The sequence below is a fragment of the Papaver somniferum genome, chromosome 1, assembly GCF_003573695.1.
Source record: "Papaver somniferum cultivar HN1 chromosome 1, ASM357369v1, whole genome shotgun sequence".
Classification (NCBI taxonomy): domain Eukaryota; kingdom Viridiplantae; phylum Streptophyta; class Magnoliopsida; order Ranunculales; family Papaveraceae; genus Papaver; species Papaver somniferum.
The window spans coordinates 178130295-178154720 of NC_039358.1; the positions used below are offsets into that span (position 1 = coordinate 178130295).

The window sequence follows — 24426 nt, forward strand, 5'->3', positions numbered from 1 at the left end:
AAATTAGAGAAGGAAAAGCAGTCAAATATATTCTTTTGTGCAACCAATAAAAAAAATACACAAGTTTCTGAGATTCAAACTGCAGGCGTTCGTGAAAAGCAAACAAGAAAAGGAACACGGTTACAACAAACTTGAGCCCAAAATAAGTTCTACAACTGTCACTGAGTCTGAAATATACAACAACAGTGAAAAACAAAAACAGACTCAATACTCTACTCAAAACAGAGAAAATACAACCAGCAGACTACATATCTGCTATACTAAGACAGCAGGAAATTGTATTGCAAATAATAACAAATACAATGAATAGAAATTTACAGACACAACATGGTATAATTTGATCGAAGAGCACTCTAAAAGGAATAAACGCCAGCCATAGTAATACTGATCTACTAATGATATCTGTCATGGGAAGAAGGCGACATGCATTGAAATTCTGAATTTAAAAGAATTAACTGCCCACCCAATCTTCCCAGCTAATTAGCTGTTTATAACTCACTATTCAAGAAAGAGGAGGTTCATGAGGTCCTGGCGATGGTGTAGTAGGATGAACAACCCACATAAAGTCCTCCTCTACCATATATTGGGAAGCGGTAGCAGCAGTGGCCGTCATAGGTTGCTCCACATCTGTATTTGTGCTAATTGCTTCGGGTGGTGGTGGTGCAGTACTAGGACTACCAGTATTAGTATTTTCTGGAACGGGAACAGGATCGGGATTCTGATCACTCTCTCCAGAAGAAACTACTCCTGGAGCCACGGCAGAACCTGCAGGTGCTGAGGCAACTGAAGAATCACTTACAGGAAGCTCGGCTGATGGCTGAACTGGTGAAGGATAACCCTCTTGTGGAACGGCAGCATCTGGAGCACCACCTTCTAATAGCAGTGGCTTGCTTGGCTGCTGTAAGGAAGCTGCCTGAGAGGCAGCTGCAGCAGTGGCAGCAAGAGCGGCAGCAGTGGGTTTCTTCTGAATAGTAATTGGTGCAGCAGATAGAGATGCCATTCCCGGAGGAAGAATTTCAATTGGTGGTTTCTTCCCTGCTTCAGCCAAGCTTGTAAGCTTGGGTTCCTCGAGAGAAGACAGAAACGCAGCTGCAGCATCCGTTTTTGTGGTTGGGATATGTTCGAGTTCTTTCTGCAGCATCTTGTTCCATTCCTGAGCTAAGTTCCTTAATGACGGTCTTCCATGTGCCTGCAGAGGAGACAACACATATATGGGGGTGGGAATTGTTAGGTATCAGCTGAAATTAAAAACGGAATACAGAAGTTCGGGGTTTCATCAGTATTTGAAAGGAAAGAAATGGGTTTAACTTTAAACTCCTCTATTGTTACATACATGGGCATGGAGAACAGCCTCTGCCAACATTCCTGTGTCCTGCCATGCCTTTTCCATGAGTGCATTGTCACCCAAGACTGCAGCTGAAAATGCCGCCTCGCGGCCTTGACCTGATGTGATCAGATTATTCACCAAACCCTGCGTAACAGAAAGAAAGAAAACAACATTATGATTTTAAATACACCTAAAAAAGATAGAACAGTTTGCAGTGGAAATGCAAATACCACCAAGAAAATCAGCACAGAATTCTTAAAAGGATCACTTTCATGACAACTGTTGATGCATTTTACGGACATCGTACTACTATGTAAGATGAACATATTGTAAGTTTGTAACATATTCCTGTGTATTTCATATCACAAATAAATAAATAAAACGATTATGGCAGGTAGAACTTGAGAAAAAGATTTTAGATTCAGAAGCAATAGAGGTAAGAAATAAATTTTAAATTTCGTCAATCCACAATAAATAAGGGAGCGTACACTTAGCCTGGTCAACTCTCCATGATTTGCAAGACGCAGGGCTAGGCCTCTCAATTCAGGACCATGTACAGCACCTTTCACAGAACATGCAGCAGCTAACCTCTTCAGAGCCTCACGAGCAATATCAGATTGTGCAGTAGCATCTGCTGCATCAATCAAATCCAAGAACTCCTTTGCGAATTTCACTATTCCTTGCACTGCTTCCACAAGATTTTCATTTTTAACTGTTAAACTAAGAATTTCAGATACATTCAGGCCAATATTTTCTTGTCCGATTTCTCGGCTGTTGCTCATTGTTATAAGACATTGAAGAGCTCTTCTCAAATCATTGCTCTGCATTGCGAGATGAAACTCCAATCTGAGAGAAATTTATAAAACCAAAAAGGTCATGTTGGGTAAACAACTATAAAAAATTAGATGGTAGAATGTTGATACCAATTATAATGAACTAATGAGGAACCATCCACATAAATTACTACTTATGGGGTATGTAGGGATCAGCCGGAGATGACTCAAAGGCAGTTTTCTGGTGGTTTCTCACCTAGATCATCCCCAAAAGAAATTCCAGCTATTCTAAAGCTTGTAACATCATCATCCACATACTGTGGCAAACTGTAAATTATTAAATTAATCAAAGTTCATTTCTAATTACTCAATGATGTGGTTACAAGTTCTAGAAATGGGACGACTTTTGCGGGAATTATCTGCATGGTGGGAAGAAAACCTTCACCAAATACCATCCCATGGTTCAGCTCCAGCCTACACGACATTGCGCACGATCATTGTGCGAAGCAATGTAAGCAGATCCAGACTAAGTAGCTCTATAATCTAAACATAGTAGCAACGCTATCTAACACAATTTGCACCACTGAAGTGTGAGCAGCTTGCGTTCACAACACAAAAAACTCCGATGAGTCCAAACCTACTTTGGTTGCTCAAAAATCGAGATTCATTCCTACCTTTTAGAAATTCCAGGCAAGTGAAGTGCTTCAGTGGCATAACCCATGCCGAGCATGAATTGTGCCAGATCATCATGGTGCTCCCTACCAAGCCTACTTGCCCTGCATAACAAATAGAGTGTTTAGTTTACAACATATAATCTGAAGAAATTAATGTTATTAACGTCATGGAATCACATTAGGTGGTATACCATTTCACAGCACTAACAGCGTCTCCGTAGGCAGCAAGACATCGGCAACGAATACCGGGATGGCTTAGGGCCAAGGCATGGGCACGCATGTACCTGTGGCAGCAAAGTCGAGCATCATATACTTGTTCAAATGGGTGAAAGCAGCAACATGAAACTCCTTTTCATAATATATATAAGTGGTCAAGCCGCATGAGCATGCATCTATAGAAGATAACTGCAATGATGTAAATCTGGTGGTCTCTTTGGTTACACGTTAAAAATTAAAATATACTTCATAATAAAGAATAAAGACATGTTTCGTTTGCCGTCATCACACCTAAGATAGTCTCACCTTTTACAACTTAAGACCTTCCTAAACTAAATCATTAAGTATGCTGGGGAGGCTAGAAGTGTCCATTTACTCGAAAAGTAATATGCTGTCTTAGTCCATCTTATCCTAGTACATTTGCCGCTTCACATAGCCGCTTTTTGGAGTTTATAAATTTGAGATGAGCAAATTTTCATGCTTGAGATATTATTCTCTGTTACCACATGATCCAAACTGTTTCGTAAGTTGCTTGATGCAGCACAAGTTAAAAGGGCTCCATAAATGAAGGAACCTAGGAAGATTATAGTACTTATAACGTAAGAGGTAATTAAACGCGACTAACTATTTACCTGTCAATGAGCCAAAGCACTCCATCCCTGACACCTACAACAACAAGTGGTCCTACTGGGCGTTTCTGTTCTGCAGGAAAACGAGTCACAGCCACAGAGACCCCTCCACCACCGACTGCAATCTCATTGACCTTTCTGTCTTCCATATCTTTTGGGACACCTGAATCCTCTCCATCTACTTTAGATTGCTTTGGCAAAGATAAAAACGGTGGCACAGAAGGCGCATGCTGAAACGACGCTAACCTCACTACCTAAAAATTGAAGTGTTTCATCAATATATTTATCGGTGTAGACAATGGTGTTTTTCTTTTTCTTTTTTTATTCATTTTAAAATATTTTGGTAATCAGATTTAAGGCAAAACCCCGAGCATGGAGTTAAACAAAACAAAATGTTAGTAATACAGTCAATACTATTCATGAGGGCTTTGAACTCGGTGACACACAATGCTGCAGGTTCCAAAGTGCAATGACAAATGGACCCAAAGTACTGCAGGAATACGTATAAGTGTAACCTATACATCTACGATTGTAAAGAATAAGCTTTCTACCTTGAAGTATAATTCTAAATGATACTTCATTAGCTAATTAAGAAAACCAGGCATGTTAAGTCATATGTGGCTGTATCTAAATAACAGTCATTTCCCTTACTTTATTCTTGTGTTCCCTTGATTTATCCTAGACATATTTAAATAAGTCATTTAATTTAATAGTTGACACCTAGTAAATGCCCTATAGGCTGATTGAATTATATGCATTTGTATCATACAGTAGTCTTGTATCCTCTGCTCCCTTCTTGTGTGTAAACAAATTTTCCTTACATGACATATGCCGTACGTCCTAAATTTAAGTTTTGACATTATATGCATCGTATCCATACAGCAGTTTTTGTATCCACTCTTTTCTTGTGTTCATTATTTCTCCAAGACATTCAGATAAGTCTTTAACTTAACTTCTCCTTATACCTTTCCTGCATCATAGTAATACCCCCTCCAAAACAATACATGCTCCAAGTTCAACTTTTTAAAACATGTTCACACGATTTTAAGAACTTTGAAAACATCTCTTTTACTGATGTTAGGGCCAATATGTCTGCTGCATATTTGAATCCTCATGAGACATTGTGATGGTCTGTCATCATATGTCTCCGGTTTCTACTTTTCTTTCGTAAGGGTGGTGTAAGTCTTCTGTAATCTCTCGTTTTTTATCAATATATTCTTTTTTTTTGCCGGTCAAAAAAAAAAAAAAAAACATGTTCACGTGATAAGAACAACAGTCCTCTTTCTCTACTTCTTTTCTTCCCAAAATGCAAATTTTAAATACATCATTACCTGCAGCATTGGGGGCCTCAATGAGATTCTTTCATTTGTAGCAGCTTGTGGGCCATCAACAGTGATTAGTGCTAACTCTCCATGCTCAGAAACAGCTCTGGCCTGTGCTTCTTTCATTCTCATCTCTTCTTTTCTCCTTTTTGTTTCTATATCAATAGGTGCAACTCCAGCATCCACAAAAACGCACCTGAAGACAACGGCCCCATTTAGAGTTAGAATCATGAAACAAAACGTAAATATCAAAGCACAAGGTATATATTCTTAAAAACTATTTTGTCCGAGGTTCTAAAAGCCGGCTATGTAGGACTAGTAAAAGCCTTCAGTATATAAGACAAGCAAAACAGTCCGTACGAGAATTACGCTACCATCAAAGTAGAAGATGACAACCCAGTAAGAGATCCAGTGTTCGGCTAAAAAGGTTTCACTGCTTATTCTGAACTTTCCTTTTCACTTCAGTGACATGTGTTGAGTTACATCATTCCAGGGAAAGCATCAATACAGTTCCATGTAAAGAGAAGTTTAAAGAAAGAGCTTTTTTGTGTACACTTCAAGTAAATAAGTAGAAGGTGGTAAGGTACAGAACTTTACATTTATATTCAAAATGCGTAGGGCTTATATCACTTTAATGTCAGTTACAAATAAATTTGTTTTCCAAATACAACTATGAAAATGTTGACATTTTTCAATAGCACAGAAGTCGCGAAGTATTCCTAGTAATAAAAAAATGATTCACTTAATAAACACAAATTCAAATGGAATTTCGGTGAAAAGAAGAGGTCACAATATCTTACTCAATGGTAGTTGGTGTAGCCACAAACAGCTGTCTCCGATGCCAAACAGCACCAGTAGCACCGGGGATTGCCACGTCCCCTAGATATCTATACTGAGGGCGCAGAGAAGATATCACAATATACTGCTGGTAAGCAAAAGCACAATATTCGACAGTTTGGTCCCATGCAGTCCATTCTGGCTGGGAAAGAAGGCCACTGACTGGCTGAAAAGTTTCCCAACTGCAAGATTGCAACCCTTTAAATAAACAGAAGAAGGAAAGATATATATCTTTTTAACTATAATTTACCACCCAAGGGGATCGTAATGCAACCAACATATAAATTTACCACCCAAGGGGATCGTAATGCAACCAACATAAAAAATTTGTATAAAACAACATCCAGTCCACCGGACACAGCATGCAACGTTAGAACTATAAGCGAGCAGTAACATTTATGTATACAATGTTTGGCATGCTTTTCATCCTTTAAAGTAAAGTCTTTATTTACAATTTGCAGTCCCGGATCTAGAACGATGCATCAACCTAGAACAGCATATACTATTTAAACATAATTATGTGCAAGTAGAGAAAAAAAAATTCTGTATAGATATTCAACTACACTCAATATTATTATAACCGAGTAACGCAGAAGTTGTGGCAAGTGTTAAGACATAAGCATCCATGTGTCGGTTTGTAAGCAGCAAACGACCAGAAAGAGGAGCATATTAAAAAGGCATTGATGTAAAAAAATCCTCGAATACAAATCCATTAGTACCTGTAAAGCTGGAAATTCTGTGGGACAGCTTCAGCAACACTTGATTTGTTTGAAGAAAACGGATCATCAGATGTAGTGAAGGACGAAATTCCACTATTACCAAAGCCTGACAATGGCATAGACTGTGTTGAAATTGCTGTGGCAGCAACAGCACTAATCCGGCGTGATGTTCGATAAGCAACACCAAGCAATGCACCTCCATGAAGACCAATAACCTGGAATAAATAAATCATAAAACATACAAATAAGAAATTGGTTAAGTCAAAGACCATGACATAAAACAGTCGTAACACTTAAGTTCAGTTAAGTTGAAAGTTTAATGCAGGTAACCATTACTTGATTAAAGTTATAGTAGCTAGAAGGTTCGGCCGTCCGCTAACATTGTTGTGCTTAAAACCTCGAGGCACAATTCCCTCCCTTCAGTACAAGGCTCAAGGGGTTACGCCCCAAGACAGGATTACTTGAACTATACTTGAAGACAAGCAGATGCTGGACTAGTACATAACATTAGGTTAACACCCTACATCTATTTCAAGCATGGGCTCTAATCCTACAGATGCAGAGCAGTCGTGCAGACTCTTTGGACATCAGGATGCTTGACTAAACTAATAAGATTAATAATGTAGGATATGACTCTTCATACTGGTTGCAACCATCAATAGCCATTGTTACAGATAAACTTGATGACAAGCAAATGTAAACTAGTACTTAAGTTAACGCTATGGCCTCTAAATTTTTCAAAAACAGAGCGGTCATTCTAGAATATCCAACCACCCAAACACCTTGGAGCAACAGTATATGTGAAGGAAATAATAGCAAACATAAAGTAGGATGTAACTCTTCATACCGGTTCACTGCGACCATCAATAGACCTTGTTAAGATATTTGATGTTCCATCATCAAGTACGATACGCACTTGGACAGTAGCAGAAGAAGCTGCAGAAGCAGCAGCTGCTGCTGCTTGCGCTGCAGCGGCAGCAGCTTCTTTCGCTTTTCTTGAGGAACCTGGTTTGGGAATTACTGGTAGTCTTGAAGGCAACGCTGACTCCAGCAAAGCAAACCTGTCACTACAAGTATCCCATGCAAAAAGCCTTCCCGTTCCCGAATCAACAATTGACCAATCATTAACCTTGTAAACCGAAAAATAAGGGATATCAGGCCACACAATCGCAAGATACCTGCAACAAAACCAGAATATGGATACAAAAAAAAAATTAGAAATCGCTAACATAGATGGACAACTGTGCAAAGAGACCATCCAGTGAATGATTTTACATGGTCAGCTGCAGCCAAGCACAAATAGATACTAGAAGGTCTCCACTCCGCATAGAAAAGAGGCTACATGGGGAACATTTTTAAAACTATAGAGCAGTTGACGATGTTCAAACATCATAACAAATATCTACTAACGAAAGTACATGTACAACATATTGCTATTTCATATGTGATATCTCTAGCACCACTTCCCTAGGCATATTGAACTACAAGCACTCTTTGTGCTTGCGCACTGAGCAATGGCCTAAACATCTACATGCATCACATACACATAGATTTTTCCCCATGGCGGTGAAAATGTCAGATAATGCAATGGATACAAAAATTAGACGGCTATATCAAATCACTACCAACAGATGTAGAAAAAAACTGAATTATCAACTTACTTCCCTGAACTGCTAACAGAAAGAACCGAATAAGAATCATGAGGAACAGGTGTACTAATGTGCTTCTTCAACTGCTTGACATGTAATTGCTCTAATGACTCAGTTCTGGATCTTCCTGTTTCAGATAAGGAACCAGGAGATGGATTTGCTGTGTTTGATAACTGGAAGTTCAATAACTTAAGTTCCCTTCCAACTACGTACACAGCAGAGTGCTCTCTGCTTCCCGATGGTGTTGGTAAAGAAGCCACAGCTGGAAGAGATCTTGCATCGAACTCACTAAGAATAACACCAATGTTGGTGCCAGTTGCAACAAGATGGGGCTGCAAAGGATGTGCAACCATGCAGTAAACCTACAAAGGGAGTGCAGAATTGATCACAAACAAAACAAAAACAGCAGTCATCTTCAAAAACAAAGAATTTTGGCAAGACTATTTATTATTGGATTGAGCTTCCATTTTTCTGTAAAAGCATTATCAAGTGTATATCTTTTCCAAGTGGCATGCTAGGGAAAAGGTAAAACCGTCAAAACCTCTGCATTATATGGATCATCAAATGAAAGGGACTGTCTAGAAAATTTTTTACCAAATATAACAAATTTAATATGCGAATAGAAACGAAATAGAATCAGCTACACACCCTAAGCTTCTTGGTGGATGCGAGCAATTGAGGAGGAACGAGAGAAGAAAGCTCACACAACGGCCTCGTCAAAGCAGAATATGTAGGGTGCTCAATAGCCCTACATAAGGTACATAAATCCTTAGGAACAAGTTGGAACTTATAATTTAGAAAGGATTTAGCACACTTTCTAAACAATCAAAATTTTGTAAATGAATTAAGTCATCATTGAAAAGATGTGCTTACCAAATATGAGAATCCTTGACACAAGTCAATATATCAAGGTTGGGAGCTCGGGGATGGCACCAAGATGCCACACTATGGCAAGCAAGTTTCGGGACAGGTTTAATACGCCTGAGCTCCTAAATAAAAAAATTAGAGCATATACACCCAACACCATATATGAGTATGCATTTGTTTATTAATAAAAGATTTGTTTCAACAAAAAAAATACTCGAGATAATTCTAGAGTTAGTACCACACCTTAAAAGAGATGGTATCCCAGATTGCTAATGTCTTATCTGCACCAATAGTGATCAGCTGTGGCGAACCCCCCATCACCCTAGAAAGCTCAACAGACACAACGCCACCATCATGTGCCTTAAAGAGTGTCAAACAGAAAAGGTGTATGAGATTTCCAATATTTCGCTGAAACTATAATGTCAAGGAATTTCAACTTTCAGGAAAAATATTTAAACTGAAACTTCCACCAGATATATATGCCAAGATATAGCCATTCCAGAATAAAAAGGCACTTGCCAGAAGTCTAATATCTTTAACACGTAAACCTCAAAAAGGATAGAAGCATAGATCACCAAATTTGGAGATATTTAGATGACAAATCAAATTCATTGCACTCAAAAAAGAAAAAGGTGAAATACAAAAATTTGACTTCTATATCTCAGAGTTCATTAAAATCAAAGAAGCTTTTTTCGCAAATTATGTAATTAACTTCTAAGCACAACTGAGGCTGGGTAAATAAAGCTGAAATGTTCTGGGGAAAAATTTCTGAAACTTGTACATGCATAATAAAAACACAATCAAGAATGTTATACTCCAGTAAAAATTTGTACTGAGAAACATTCAAACAACTCAGAACCGTTCAGTCATGATAAAATATATAATCAACTATGCATGAAAAGAGGTAAATATGAGAGATGGCTACCTTCAAACTTAGCTTGGGCACAAGTTCGCGTGAGTCTTGACCATGGTCAGCACTCCATAGCACAAGTAAACCATCACTAGCACCAGAAACCAAAAGCGCCTGAAAACACCGCAATGTAATAGCAGAAATAATGGTAAGAAAACCAAAACACAGTATTATGAGTTTTATTTTTATGAGAAGACCATGAACATTTCTACTATGAAATACAGTCAACCCATTTTATTTAGGCTTTTTGCATCTAGAACTGACACAAATGAATTCAGCCAGAGAAATCCATAGATTTGTCATCTCTACTGCTTATACCAGTTAAAATTCCGAGTGAAGCTCTCAAGCTCAAAATTTATTCCAACATATGTACGGAGATACTTCTTTCCGCCACACTATCCTTTTTTGCACTCTTGCTAGGAACTTAGGATAAGGAAGGAGGGTCAGAGTGAACAATGTGGGATCTTTGGAAGTAAGGAGGTTTAAGGGAATATGATTCTCTATGGGTTGAGATGCCCTGAATCTCTGTCAGTTGACTAAATATGGGAGGACACATCATTACTTCAACACTAATATAGTTAGATAGAAGCAGTTGAAACAGTAAGTATCGAACTTTGGTCCTAGAAATACATCTTATTAGGTGTAACTGAAACAGAGATAATTTGACAAAAACACTTTTACTATTTAATCATACATGTAGGTGGAAATTTAGCAATTCACGTATAACTTTGAATCGTTCATTGGTTTCGATTATATCAACCTAAAATATAGGAAACTTTTGCTCATTACCGTCAATAATAGAGACAAAACAACAACGTTCAGCATGTTACATGCTACAAACATTTAGTCACAGCAATCTGATTCAAGACTACCACAAATTTCGAACTTCGTTTTAACTTTTACAATTATTTTGGTGTGGAATATTTACAAGTTTTCGACAAATGTCTTAGCAACTGCCAGTCCCAGACCAAGTTATTGAACTAAAATTAACTATTAGAGATCACAACACACTTTATACACAACAATTCAATAAACTAAAACTGAGAATGATGATATTTGAAGGTTCTGATTTCTAAATCAACACATAATGATGCAGGGAAAGTTGAAAGTTCATCACATAAGCTGACTGGAAAAGTTTTATCACTTACTTTCCAAACCATATAAAAAAGTTTGACGACTTACCTCACCAGAAGGAGTCATGAATGTCATCAAGCAAGATATGGAACCTTTATGACCACCAGTGTACCTTCGGACTAGCTGTGACAAAGCAAATTTTGTCACGAAGCGCCTTTACAAGAATAGCAATAGTAGAATAGCAGTTAAGATTTCCACATGAACTCTCATGTACCTTCCATGTTATCATTGAAAGAACTCGAATAACACCGTCGGATCCACCAAAAGCAACAAGAGGTCCATCACCAGCACCAGATCTTGACAGAAACTCCATACTGTGGAAACAGCATCATGGTAATGAAATATGTAGAAAAGTTTTTAAATCAAGAATAGTAATAATCACTTCTGTTTCAAGTGAGGCTAGAACAGCAAATGACCAAGAGAATCAATTTCTTTATTCTCTCTGTTCGTTTTACAAAATTGTACGCTAAGCACTAAAAGTGACCTACTGTGCAATATAATACACCATAGTCGACAATATAGTTCCAACAAATCGGACCCTGTATTTGATGCGTTATTAATTTTACTATTGGTAGATAAGAACGAGATATTGGACCTATATTTCAAAAGCTTATTTAGGGCAGGAATAGAGCACCAGTGAAGGAACATAAGAAGTAAGTTTCTCAGTTTCCGACTCCAATACATAAGAGCGGTTTAAATTAAAACACTGAAAGAAAAAAACCTTCACCTGCAGCGAGTATTTTGGACTTTGTTTGCATAACTCCGACAATTTAAAATGAGTATTTCGAACACAGGACTGCTTAGACTTACCACAGAAGAGACTTGTTATCAAGATCCTGCTTTGGCACATCACGGCCGCGCATGGTCACCAAATCCAAAAATATGGCTTTATTCTCACAGCAAATGACAAGAAAATGCCTTCCTCTGGTGGACGATGCAGGAGAACTAAAAGACGAGGAGTGTTGGTTAACAGAAGATGGAGCCTCAGCAGCTGCAGAGCGATTCCGCCAAAGTTGCCAAAATCGGACATCGTCATCATAAAAGGTTACCTGCTTTACACTTGAAGGGGGAAATTGTAGGTTTGGGCGTTAGAATGAGATGTCATTAATGGTACTTAAATTGCCAAAAGAAACAAGACAGTGGCAATGATCTTATTAGACGAATTACCTTCCTCCACGAATGGCCTCAGTGGGTTTTCCTTTAGACTCTATCAACCATCCAAATACAAAGAAGAGAGACAAAAATTAGCAAATTGAGACATCAGACTCTTCTAGTATTACACAAACATTATGACACACAGCCATATAATGTAAGTATGACCGGCTTCAAGTGTTAACTCTACTGATTTCCTGTAACAAACCATTCAGCAGATAAGGCTTAGTGGTGTGTGCTTGCTTTTACACAGGTACACCTAGTATGTTAATCTTATGCGACGAAAACTAAAGGGAGAAGGAAACAGAAACTAGAGCCTAATGCTGACAGAATATAGAAAACCTTATACAGATGGTTAGAATGCATAATAACTTACTGATTTCCTGTAACAAATCATTCAGCAGATAAGGCTTATACAATGCGTGTGCGCCATTTACGCAGGTACACCCAGTATGTTACTCTTACGCAATGAAAACTAAAGGGAGAGGAAACAGAAACTAGAGCTGAATGCTGACGGAATGTACAGAACCTAATACAGAAGGTTAGAATGCATAATAACTTACTGATTTCCTGTAACAAACCATTCAACAGATGAGGCTTATATGGTGTGTGGGCGCCATTTACCCAGGTACACCCAGTATGTTACTCCTATGCGATGAAAACTAAAGGGAGAAGGAAACAGAAACTAGAGCCGAATGCTGACGGAATATGGAGAACCTTATACAGAAGGTTAAAATGCATAATAAAGGTGTTCAAAAACATTGTAACTGACTTCGTGACATGTACCAGCAACTGCAGCATATTTTAGCCTCGGACAGAATATTTGATTTGGTGACTATAAAATCTTCATCAATCAGACAGATGCACATTTCTATGACACAACTCCAAACTAACTAGCCAGACTCATAAAAGTCTTCCGTGAATGAAGAGTTTGCTGCTCTTGTCAAAGCTGGTACCGTGTCATGTCCCTTCTTGCCTTAGTCAAAACTTGAGTTTGAAGCCTTTAAGGACTCAAGTATGGTGCTAATGGCAGCATTAAAAGGAACAAAGCTAGCCTTGTTGACAAGGGATTTCAACAACAAGCAGCTCTCGATTACTCTGAAAGAGTCATTCGTGCTACAATTTCAGGAAAAAGGTTATCAAGCAAGCTGATCATTCCAAGGGTGAAGAGTGTAAAGTTTGTTATGAAAAAAACCTTTCACTGCTTAACTCTATCCACACATCGATTTAGCGTTCCGGTGGTATGCATCTATGCATTCCTTATGTGGATATGCTTTTCTATTTAATACATATTTCTTTAATTTCTCTTATGAGGAAGAATTAGTCACCTTTGTTGCTAAGCCTATAGCTACCAGGCTTTTTCTCTCTAGTTAGCTTGATTAGGACTAATTCAAAATTCACCCAAGCTTAATTATTGGCATAAAAATGCGATGAGAACATCTGATAGATCAGGTACAGTGAGCTCCAGTTCTGCCCACAACTTTCTTACCTTAAGAAACCCCTTGGCTGGCATTATAAGCTTATGCAAGTGCTCATTTGATCATTCCCTAGTCTTCTTTCTTTCTCAAGCTCACGCCTCTTTATTTGTTCAAAAAGGCAGCACTTGGCTAATTATTATTTTCACCTACGTAGATGATTCAATATAACTCAGTTATTCTCTTTAGAGCGCCTACCTTCCTATCAACATTTAAGTTCTTTCACTTCTTCCTTGAGTTTAGAAGAAGAAACAACTTTGGCACCATTCTTTTTCATACTAAATATGCCTTTGATCATTTTGTTATACCAAAATGGTTGGGCTAAAACTCGCCCGCATACTTTCCCCGGCCGCTAATTACCGAGTTCAAACACAGAGCTGCTGCGCTGCTGATGATGAACCTCTTTCTAATCCTACTGAGTACCTACAGGTGACAGGATTCTGTTTGGTAAGAGCCTGCGAGGTGACTTGCAGACAGATGAGCTACTCAGGTGCGGACTGAGCTAGGAATCCTCACGATTGTAAGATGCAACCAACTATTGTGAACAAGAAAATTAAGTCAAGTTAAATGCAAGACTTTCTGACATGTTCACTGTTCTGCCATTAAAGCCTTTGTCCTAACTAAAGAGTAAAGTCTTCAAGAAATTTCTACAAAGGCAGAATACTGGATTAAAGAATTAATGCCTTAAAGATTGAATTCGCTGAATGGAACCCAGTAGCAGAAGTACAAATTACTCAGAGCTCCTGAGGTTCCAGTCAAGCCACCAAGTTCAGTACTCTTGTATTGAGAGACCCAGGTAAGACAAGGTGCGAGTTGAGATAGACCCAAATGAAACAATGTTTTTGCTAAGTAGACAATAATATATCACTACAGTACTTATATCATTTCCCTGAAAATATAAGAATATTCCTTGAGATAGACCCAAATGAAACAATGTTTTTGCTAAGTAGACAATAATATATCACTACAGTACTTATATCATTTCCCTGAAAATATAAGAATATTCCTCGGGTATAGTAATTCTGACAGAAAGAGGATACATAACCTAAGTTTCAAAACACACGACTTATGTTTGATGTATATCTTATGCTGTAAAGTAACAGCTTGAAACGAATGGGAACATATTTATTCTTCCGTATGATATATTTGCTAAGTATCTATTGCGGAAATGTGAAACGGGATTGAAAGATTTCATATGAAGATATAAGTGTACCTGCGGATTCGCCCTCAGCCAGCTTCTCCAATTTGGCTCCAACCAAACGCCTTTCATCAACTCCACCTGCTTTTAACTCATAAATTACCTGCACATTTTACAAAATAACTCAGATCAGATCTTACCAGCCTTTCTATTTAGACGGAGAAAGAGATTCTTGAGAGATAAGTACCTGTCGATGCTCCCAATTCCAGACAGCAACGTGATCAGAAGCATCAGCAGTAACAAGCCATGGATGGGTAGGATGAAGCTGAATTTTAACGATCTTATCATTTGCTGGTCTAAATGCTCTCAACTTCAACATTCTCTTTTCTCTTCTCTCAATTTGATTTCAGATTTCAAGTAGAGAGAGAGACATAAATCATCAGAAAAATTGAAAACCTAAAAAGAATGTAAAGAATTTTGTTGGATCTCCTCTTTCTCTGTGTCTAGGTTTGTTCGCATTTCCTGATTGAATGAGGAGGAAGACGAAATTCAAGGAAGAAATCGAAAACCCTTCACTCTTTTTACAACTCCTCTGAAGAAGATCAAAGAGAGGTAAGACTAGAAGAATAATGGAGTACTAAATGAATGCAGATCCATTCCGTAAAAAAAGAAAAAAAAAAAGTAACCAGGAAAGAGCACAAGCGCCTCATTCAACTGACTCAATTTGAATCCGACTCATTTGACTCAGTTTCCTAGTAGCACGACCGGTGCTACGGTAGGACCATCGGACTAGTCACTTTTAGACAAGGTTTGAAAATCACCCGTTTTTTCTGAAAAAACGGCCGTTATAACGGTCGCACCCATACCATGGCCGTGAGGGTCCCCGAATCCCGTGCCTGTATAAAGCCGATAAATCAATAACCTAAAAACTCAATATCATCCCTCACTCCAGAATAAAAGTAGCACTGGTGGAGCTTACCCTCTCTCCTATTGGTTGGTGAATGTAACCTCGCGCTCTCATTCGCTAATTGAGAAACCATTCGATTCGTTGGATGAAATTTCGTTAGATATGGTGCGTTGATCTGACAATGTGCGGTGTAGATCGGGTGGATTGTTGGGACACACGCGACGGACGACCCTCATTATTTAGAAAAATTGTTAAATTAGTTTTGTGCATTTATTGTGAAAATCCAGAAAATAAATAAAACTACTATATTAATTTCGGACATTTATGATTAAAATAAAAAAAATCAACTTAACATATTTATGGAATAAAATAATATAATTTATATTTTTCAAATCTTTTATAATTTCATGTATTTATTATAGAAGATCCATAAAATAAAATAAAATACTATATTAATTCTTACATTTATGACTTAAATAAAAAAAATCAATTCAACATATTTATGGAATAAAATAATAAAATTTATATTTTTTGAATCTTTTGTATGGAAAAAAATCTAGAAATGACAAAGAAAACTACTATATTAGTTTTGGACATTCATGATTAAAATAAAATAAAATCAATTCAACATATTTATAGAATAAAATAATAAAATTTGTATTTTTTGATTTTTATACGGAAAAAATATAAAAATGACAAAGAAAACTACTATATTAATTTCGGAAATTTATGATTAAAATAAATTAAAAATAAATTCAATTATTTATCATAAAAAATCCAAAAAATAAAGAAAAAAACATTATATTAATTTCGTTCATTTATGACCGAAATAAAAAAAAAATCAATTCAACGTATTTATGGAATAAAATAATAAGATTTATGTTTTTGAATATTTTATAAGGAAAAAAAAAATCTAGAAATGTCTATATTAATTTTTAGTATTAATAATAAATATCTAGAAAATCCAGACATGTTTATGCGTTAAAAACTGACAAAAATCCAAGCATATTCATAAATCTGATACAAAATATAATTTTAAAGTCATTTTGATAGGGTAAAAAAATATTTTAATTAATATTAATATGGTCTTAAAAATGGTATGCCTTTGAAATACACACGGTTATTTGGGGAAAAAATATTACTACGTGGATAATTTCTTTAATAATACTACTATCAAGTTGTCGCTACTATTATTATTAAAAATCTTTTAATTAATACTAATATGTTGTTAATAAATAATGAAATAATTTGCCTCATTTTCTTTTTTTAAGATATTGATTGATATTGTTTCTTAATAAAAGTAATTTCTTATCGAAATTTGGTTTTGGTGACTGAATATAAATAATTCAAGCGAAAGTCAAACCTCATTGTTTGCATGTTGTTTTCTTTTCGGGTTTTTTTCTTCCTTTTTTTCGGTTTCTTACAATCTAGGATTTTGTTGTCTAATCTATTTTTATTGTTTGATTTTCATGTAATCAATAGGTTGCGGTGATGGGAGGTCAATATTAAGCTTTTACTGGTGTTATGTTTCTTACCCATTTTCAATATAGTCCATGATGTTTATGGGTTCGATCTTTTCAGAAAAATCAAAATATTTAGTTTGGAAAGGTGGTTTAGGAAGTGTCTGTTTGAAAATGTGAAATTTAAGTACCAATTTCTATTTAGGTCTCAATTAGGTTTCTGATAAGGTTATGGTTTGTTTGTTGACTATCTCTATGTTTCAGGTGCGAGAGCAATTCCAGAATAACCAGAATAATTTCATTAGAATGTGGTAAGTATGATTATTTTTGGGTGCATTTTACACATAAAAGTAATTATTAGCTATTTTCTGCGGGGTTGAGGAGATGCCTACTAACAATTATGCTGAGAGCAGGTAACTGATATGGTGGAGTAATTTTTATTAAAATTTGTGGAGGAAAATGGTGGTGTGCAGTAGTGGGGTTTAGCTTATGAAGATGCGATGTAAGGTTGTTTATTTTGTTTTCTTCATTTTCTGTTTTATTATGATGATTTTCTCAAAATGAAATATGTATAGCAAAACTAGGTGGTTAATCGTTTTGTTATTATTTTGTTTGTAATGTTGTTCACGGTATGATATTTTGAGTTACACAAATGTTTATTTCATTGATATTATTTGTTCATAATGGTTACTGCAGTTCACGTGTTCATGATTTAAAAATGATAAATTTTGGGAAGGAGGGACATACTTATTCATTATAATGGTAGTTGTATTTTTGTGTTGTTGGTATCATTTTCTTAACAAAAATTCCAGGTTTTGGCCTATCGCAGGGTGTTGTGCGGGTTAACTAAATGGTGCTTATAATTTGTATTCCGTGAATCAGATGTGTTATGCCGATGAAGACACCGACAGGACATTCCAAACATGTGGTGTTATTCAAAATCTCAATTTGGTAAATCAATTTACTTCTATGTTTGGTATATCCCTGTGATTCACATGTCTTTGTGCAAGCACCTATTGGGAAAGGATACTTTGATGTCGATTTTCTTATGGAGGTGTCTCAGCTACCGTCTCATATACTGGTGTTGTTCCATTTTAGTGTATAGATATTCATCCAGAAGTATGGCAGGCTCTTTGGATCCTACAAGGGAATTCAGGAGTGTCCTGGATGAGCAATCAAGGAATAATGGTTTGGATCTTGGTGGAGAAGAAAAACAACCAATTTCATCCATCACTTACTGATGCAGGGGCAATCCCTCAATCCATCACTTCCCTACTTAGGTTCGGAAATATTTTTATTTTTATTAAAAACACCCTATTACTAATTTTTCATCTGGAATTTTTTTGTGAATTGACATTACCTAAGTTTTATATGCACGCTGCAAAATGGATTTCTAATAATTTGATACTTTCGGGCTTAAATTTGCTTAAATTTTCTCCATTAGGTATAAAAAAAAATCTCATGTTAGAGGAGGGAGGATGGAAATGTGAGTAGGTTTAAATTAGGTAACTCTGTGTTAGAATCAACATAGTTGACCAATATGTTTGCGACTTTAGACTTTATGTAACTGTTAGCTTAATTTTTTTAAAATTAGTAATCTACACCTATTATATTTATGGAAAAATTTATTTTTGAAGCATTTATGGAACGATGCATACATATTAATGATGTAATCTTTTTCAACAGTTGTAATTATATATGGAGAGAAAATTTTAAATAAGTGTTTATAAAACTCAAAATATCTAAAAAAAACTTAGCGCAAAAAATCTTTAGAGGTTTACTTATGGTAAAAGAATCACAAACGGCTAGCTTAAATATTTAGTATGTTAAAAAACAATCTTTTTCTTACCATGTATTTTCGAATTAATTTAGGGAAGAAAAATCTTTCCATTACTGTGTTATATTTTGTTGCCACGCAAAGCAATTTAATTTCATTTCATTTCTCAATTCTCATTGTTTTTTTTGCAGCCAAGTCTCAAAGATCTATATTAAGGACACTGGCATGGACATTTGTAAAATGAATAATTCTCTTTGTCATCTTATATATATTCTCTAAACATGTACAAGTCTTTTCGATGATGTCGTAGTGAATATCATAGTTATAAAAAGGTACGAGCTTTGTCTCCATGATAGCCTAGGCTATCAGACGGACGTTATTTAACGAGGACCCCGATCCGGCGGTTGGGAAGCTGCGGCTGGAGTTTTTCAATGGAAGGATAGGAAAGTTCTGTTAATGTTAAGTTGGTCATGTGGGTGAACCAAATATTGGGCGGGTTTAAGCTCTTGGCCTTCTCTCTCTGTTTTCCACGTAGAGTTGTGAGGTTTCTTCTTCTACTTACCGAGTTTTTCTTTGGTTTCTCCGGCACTGCCACCACCACAATTACCACCAGAAGTTATACCTTCATCTATTTCTCCTTCTCGAGGAGCAACAATGATTCGAAGTTAACCACACATCTTCTCATCTTTTAGTTGATTTCAGTTGGTCATGAAGGGATTTGCTAGGTAAGAAGAGATTTTGTAATAGTAATTGAATTTTGTTAATATTTTAGAAATTAAAACCTAGGGTTTCATATATCTGGTGGTAAATGAGGGTTTTAAATATATTGTTATAAGTCTAATGGTTGTTGTGTTAACTTGCTAAGAAATACCAATTTATCAATTTCTTATATGATTTTAGGTTTTCTATTCGTTTTTGTTTCGATTTATTGAGTTTCTCTGTTATATGCTTTTGATTTTTTTGTTTCTGCAATTTTATTGATGAGTTTTTGCAAATTCTTGGGTAATTCCATTCCGTTTTTGTAGATTGGTTAACAACCTGTGGACAATGGCATTCAATATATAGATAAAAAGTCAACTTGTTGGGGTTTAGGTGCCTTCATTAGCTCCTTACAGATTGATTCCAGATATGAATCTCCTAATTGAGGCCTATTGTTTGCATACAATTGAGTTTGTGTTTGAAAATTATGTCAAAACAATGTAAGAGTTTTGATTTTTGGTATCAGCGTTTTCTCTGACTTGCGGACTGAATTTCTTAGGGCTTATGAGATGTTCACTTCGTGCAGGTTGCTTGAATAAAGTCAGATAAATAAATTGAGTTTCATTCAGTTGCGTTACGTTGTTTTCTGATTAGTTAGTTCCTATTTTTGTTCTTGATTTTCACAATATGTTATTGCGATTGTCATCCTTCATACAAGTTAAATATTAGATTGTATTGATGGCATTATCTTATCGGTGAGCAACGATGATGGTTGGTTCAGATTCAAGCATAAAATGAAAAGATTAGCATTTCTGTCTATATGTCTATTTGATTAGAGAAACAAAAATCCCTAGTCTAATTTTATACAACTATATGCAGGTAAAAATTAGGGGAGGAAAACATTTCGAGCTAGATGTCTCAGCAGCTTGGTTTTTCGAGGCAAATCAGGCTCCAAAGGAAGCTTCTCAATAAAGATGTTGAGAAGTCATTTAGAAGGCATCTCAGGAAATGTGATAGCCATTTGTATATGTTTCCGGTTAGTAGCTTTTTTGGTCTCTTTAAACAATACATAAAGGGTTATTATGGGACTATGTCGCCGATTTAGGTATTCGTAGACAAATTCGGCCTGACCGATATAGCGGTGCAAGACGGCAAGTAAGAGAGGACATGGATGACACTGAAAATATAGTACTGATCATTAGAGATGATAATTTATCACCGAAAGGATAGTTTACACATGGAGAAAGACACATCAGCATAGTGCGGAAGATTCCCAAAATTGCATTTGAGTGCAGTTTACATAGTTTGACTGGATAATCTGGATTATTAATATAATAAAACAAAAGATAATCATCACTGATTTGACTGTACATTTACTTCCTAGATTTTGTCTGGATATGAGCTTTTTTAACTTCAACATAAGCACCTTTTTCCCTACCCATCTACTATGATACCCAGGGAAAAAGCGTTTTCAACTTGGATGTCACTACATGAAACTGGATAGTATTGTCCAATTGGCTACCTGTAGGAGTTGTTTAAGAGAATATTTTCCCAACAGGATATGTACGTATGGTGACCTACAATATTTTAACTGGATGATATGGATTATTAGTATAATAAAACAAAAGGTAATCATCACTGATTTAACAATCCATTTACTTCCTAGATTTTGTCTACTGGATATGAAATACGTTCTCACATTTATTTTAATTTTAATTTATATCTATCGTGGCAGTGACTCGCTACTACAGTGAGTAGACAGTATATTCTAAATGTGACCTCAGTTGGAGAATGAGAATAGTGTATTCGTCATATATTACTTGCAAAAAAATCTTATCAGGTTTGAAATATCATCAGATAACTTGGAAGAATTGACAGTGTGACTTATTATAATTTAAATTTTTTCTAGGTGGTATTGTTGTCACTAATGTTGTATCTGCAATTATTTTACAGATGAACAAAATAACTTCGTGGAAATGCTCATTCTTCTGAAGTCTGGGTAACAAAGAGAAGATTGTGCATCTTCGCCGTCTTTTAAGCAGACAAACAATGTTCGTAACTATATTACTGGATGTGGTTTTCATGGGTAGGTTTGATATGGTGGTAAATGGTGAATGCTCTCTAAGTCTTCACAATAACAAACGAGAGAATAAGTAGCAGGATCATGTGTGCGACAGAGATATGTTACTTCTTGAAAAAGTGGGTACTTACTACCACTGTATAAGGTTGCATATGATGATATCCTGTTGTAACAGCACGACTGCCACAAAGCCATAGTGTTGGACTTTATGGCAGTGGATAGAGCTACTTTTAAGAAGTTATATCTAGAGGCAATCCAAATCTATTTGAACCAGTGGAAACTTGATAATTGTTGTTGTTGGGGCTTTCGATGCAATAGTAAGACAGATATGGTGTATTCTCACAAACATAGTCAGGTGTTAACCTTGGTTCCATCTCTTAATTGCTTAATTTCCTCACTAAATAACGCTATTTTACGTTTTTAATTTCTTGATATGTTCTAGCAGTTTAATTATATATAATTGGGTGGAAACCCTAATTTTTTTTTTCACCATCATCAAACTATCAGCATCAGGCTATTGAAGCGAAATATGAATAATCCTTGGTGATTTCACGGGTTTTCTTTTTGTGGTAAGTTTTTTTTTTTTTAAAAAAAACTAATTTATTTTGTAGAACTTTTAAACCCTGATTATTATTTTTTGGTGATATAAGTTTAGGAATTCTTAAATGGGACCTGAATTTTGTTTGTTGGTAGAGAAGAAGATGTATTTAATACTGATGAAATCTGAGTACTACATGATTTAACCATTCAATTTCAATATGAGATTAACATTCAATCATCTTAGATTTTTGAATTATGTAAATCGGAATCGATTAATATACTATTCTAATCTTTACTGCCTTAATCTTCACTTACGGCTTTCCCTCTTACGTATTCTTTTTATCTTACAGCTTTCCTTTTCCATGATCTCTTTTGGTCTCTTTCTTTCTCATCATATTTTGTCATCTTGACTCAGTGTTATGTTGATTTGTTAACAGGTACATAAACGAGAATTCTCAACCAGGTGAGAATTTGACTCACTGTTATGTACTCTTTGCTCTCGGTGTTCTGTTTCCCCCCCGTAATACAGTATCAATAGGTCCCTAATAGCGACTATGTACTTACCATATATTACATGAATACCGAAGATACGGAATTTCCCATCTAACACCTGCACCAGCTTATCTAAAAATATTTCGCTCATTGTTGTTTTATTTTAGGGACAATCAGAGGTTGAATTGGAGCTGAGGTCGTAAGAAGCATTTGAAATATATCTTTTGGCCAAATTTCATGGTACGTTGTAGATGTATATCTCTTATTTGCTGCATACAGTTCAGTTGACTTGCAATTTAGATTATTCCATCTTTTATTTTTATGTAATATTATGTCAGAGTATTGTGTGTGACTTGGATACCTTATTCGAGTGAACGACTCAGGTGGCAGAGCTCAGTGCGACACTAACATGAGATATTTGAATCTACCAACTCCAATAAAGATCTATAATTGTTATAGTATAATGGGTAACACAATTGAAGTATTTACTATTGGAATTTCTGTTTTGGTTAATAACAATTTTTAATTGATTTTAAAATCCACAGACAGATGTTGTTTGGTTGCATTTAGTCTCTAGCTATTATACTTTACTTGCCCAACTATTTTTTGTTTGTAAAAGCAGAAAACTGCAGTTCTACAAAGTAATGGCCTTCATTTGAGATATTCTGTTGTGCACCTAATTTGGCATCTTTTTTACATGGCTTTCATTGGTACAATCTGAAATTTTACACCTTTGAGGCAGAAATTACAATCTAAGTTGAACATTCATTCAAACTGGAGGTTCAAATCACTTGGGTAACATATGATTTTTTCTTATTTGCTCTCTTGCCACCCATGTAAGTAGATCTCTTCACATGAGTGTGAAAAAATAGATTTACCAATTCAATTTTACTTCTTCATTGGTTTTTCTGAAACTAAAGATGTGAATGTTAAATGCTTTAGTAGTTTTAGTTCAATTGAATTGATGGGTAAATTTATTTTTTCGGGGTATAAATGTGCTGAAATGGATAGTATGCCTGCTGCTATATTCCTTTGAATAATGTGATTGTTGTTGATATCATATGCAGTCTAGCATATCACAGTTTTATCACTATGTGATAAGATTTTCGGTACTAAAGATACATTAGTGGAGGGAGTCATGAACCTTAGGTTTTGGTGGCTTCTCTACTTAACTATGATTCTACTTAACTATGAACATCTTGGGAAAGAGGTTTATTAGCGAGTCGCTCTTAACTCAGTTTCAGCCTTTACTCTGATTGTTTCTTAGTTATATACAGGGATCATACATCTAACCTCCCTCTCTTACATTTTTGTGTTATATACCCTTACATCTCATTATTTTTCAGGCAGAACCCAATATAGCTGTGGAATACTGAGTACTTAGCATGAAGATTCGTGATTTTCTTAAATTTATTATTAATAATAATGCAATCTTGAAACATTGTGGTCGTAGTTATTCTTATGTAAGAAGAGCTTTACCTTTTATGACCTCGAGTAGCTGATAATTGCAGCTCATATCCTTGCACGTTTTGCATTATTGATTTGGTTCCCCTTAATTAGAATACGTAAGAAACTATATGACTCTCATCTGAGAGGCCCAACAGTAGACCTCCAGGATCATATGGTGGAAAATCAAGTGTTGCTGAAAA

General features: G+C 35.9%; 1 protein-coding gene across 1 annotated transcript; it reads right to left on the minus strand.

Annotated features, from left to right (window-relative positions):
* Positions 1-49: 49 nt before the first annotated feature.
* LOC113308938 lies at positions 50-15485 on the minus strand. The gene is made up of 21 exons (XM_026557385.1): positions 15070-15485; positions 14898-14985; positions 12225-12264; positions 11868-12116; positions 11272-11371; positions 11106-11180; positions 9939-10037; positions 9257-9373; positions 9020-9135; positions 8795-8894; positions 8159-8508; positions 7345-7675; positions 6498-6712; positions 5742-5960; positions 4951-5137; positions 3623-3873; positions 2966-3058; positions 2775-2876; positions 1816-2173; positions 1334-1471; positions 50-1189 (listed from the first exon to the last, which is right to left on the minus strand). The coding sequence occupies exons 1-21, from the start codon at positions 15199-15201 to the stop codon at positions 503-505; spliced, it is 4047 nt and encodes a 1348-aa protein (XP_026413170.1). The 5' UTR covers positions 15202-15485; the 3' UTR covers positions 50-502.
* Positions 15486-24426: the final 8941 nt, after the last annotated feature.

Excerpts from the sequence above, each read along its gene's own strand:
- LOC113308938 (XM_026557385.1), bottom strand. The coding sequence starts at position 15,201 with ATGTTGAAGTTGAGAGCATTTAGACCAGCAAATGATAAGATCGTTAAA. Across the intron at positions 2,877-2,965 it reads GCTGTTAGTGCTGTGAAATG|GGCAAGTAGGCTTGGTAGGG; the intron begins GTATACCACCTA and ends TTTGTTATGCAG. Across the intron at positions 2,174-2,774 it reads TTGCCTGGAATTTCTAAAAG|ATTGGAGTTTCATCTCGCAA; the intron begins GTAGGAATGAAT and ends AATTTCTCTCAG.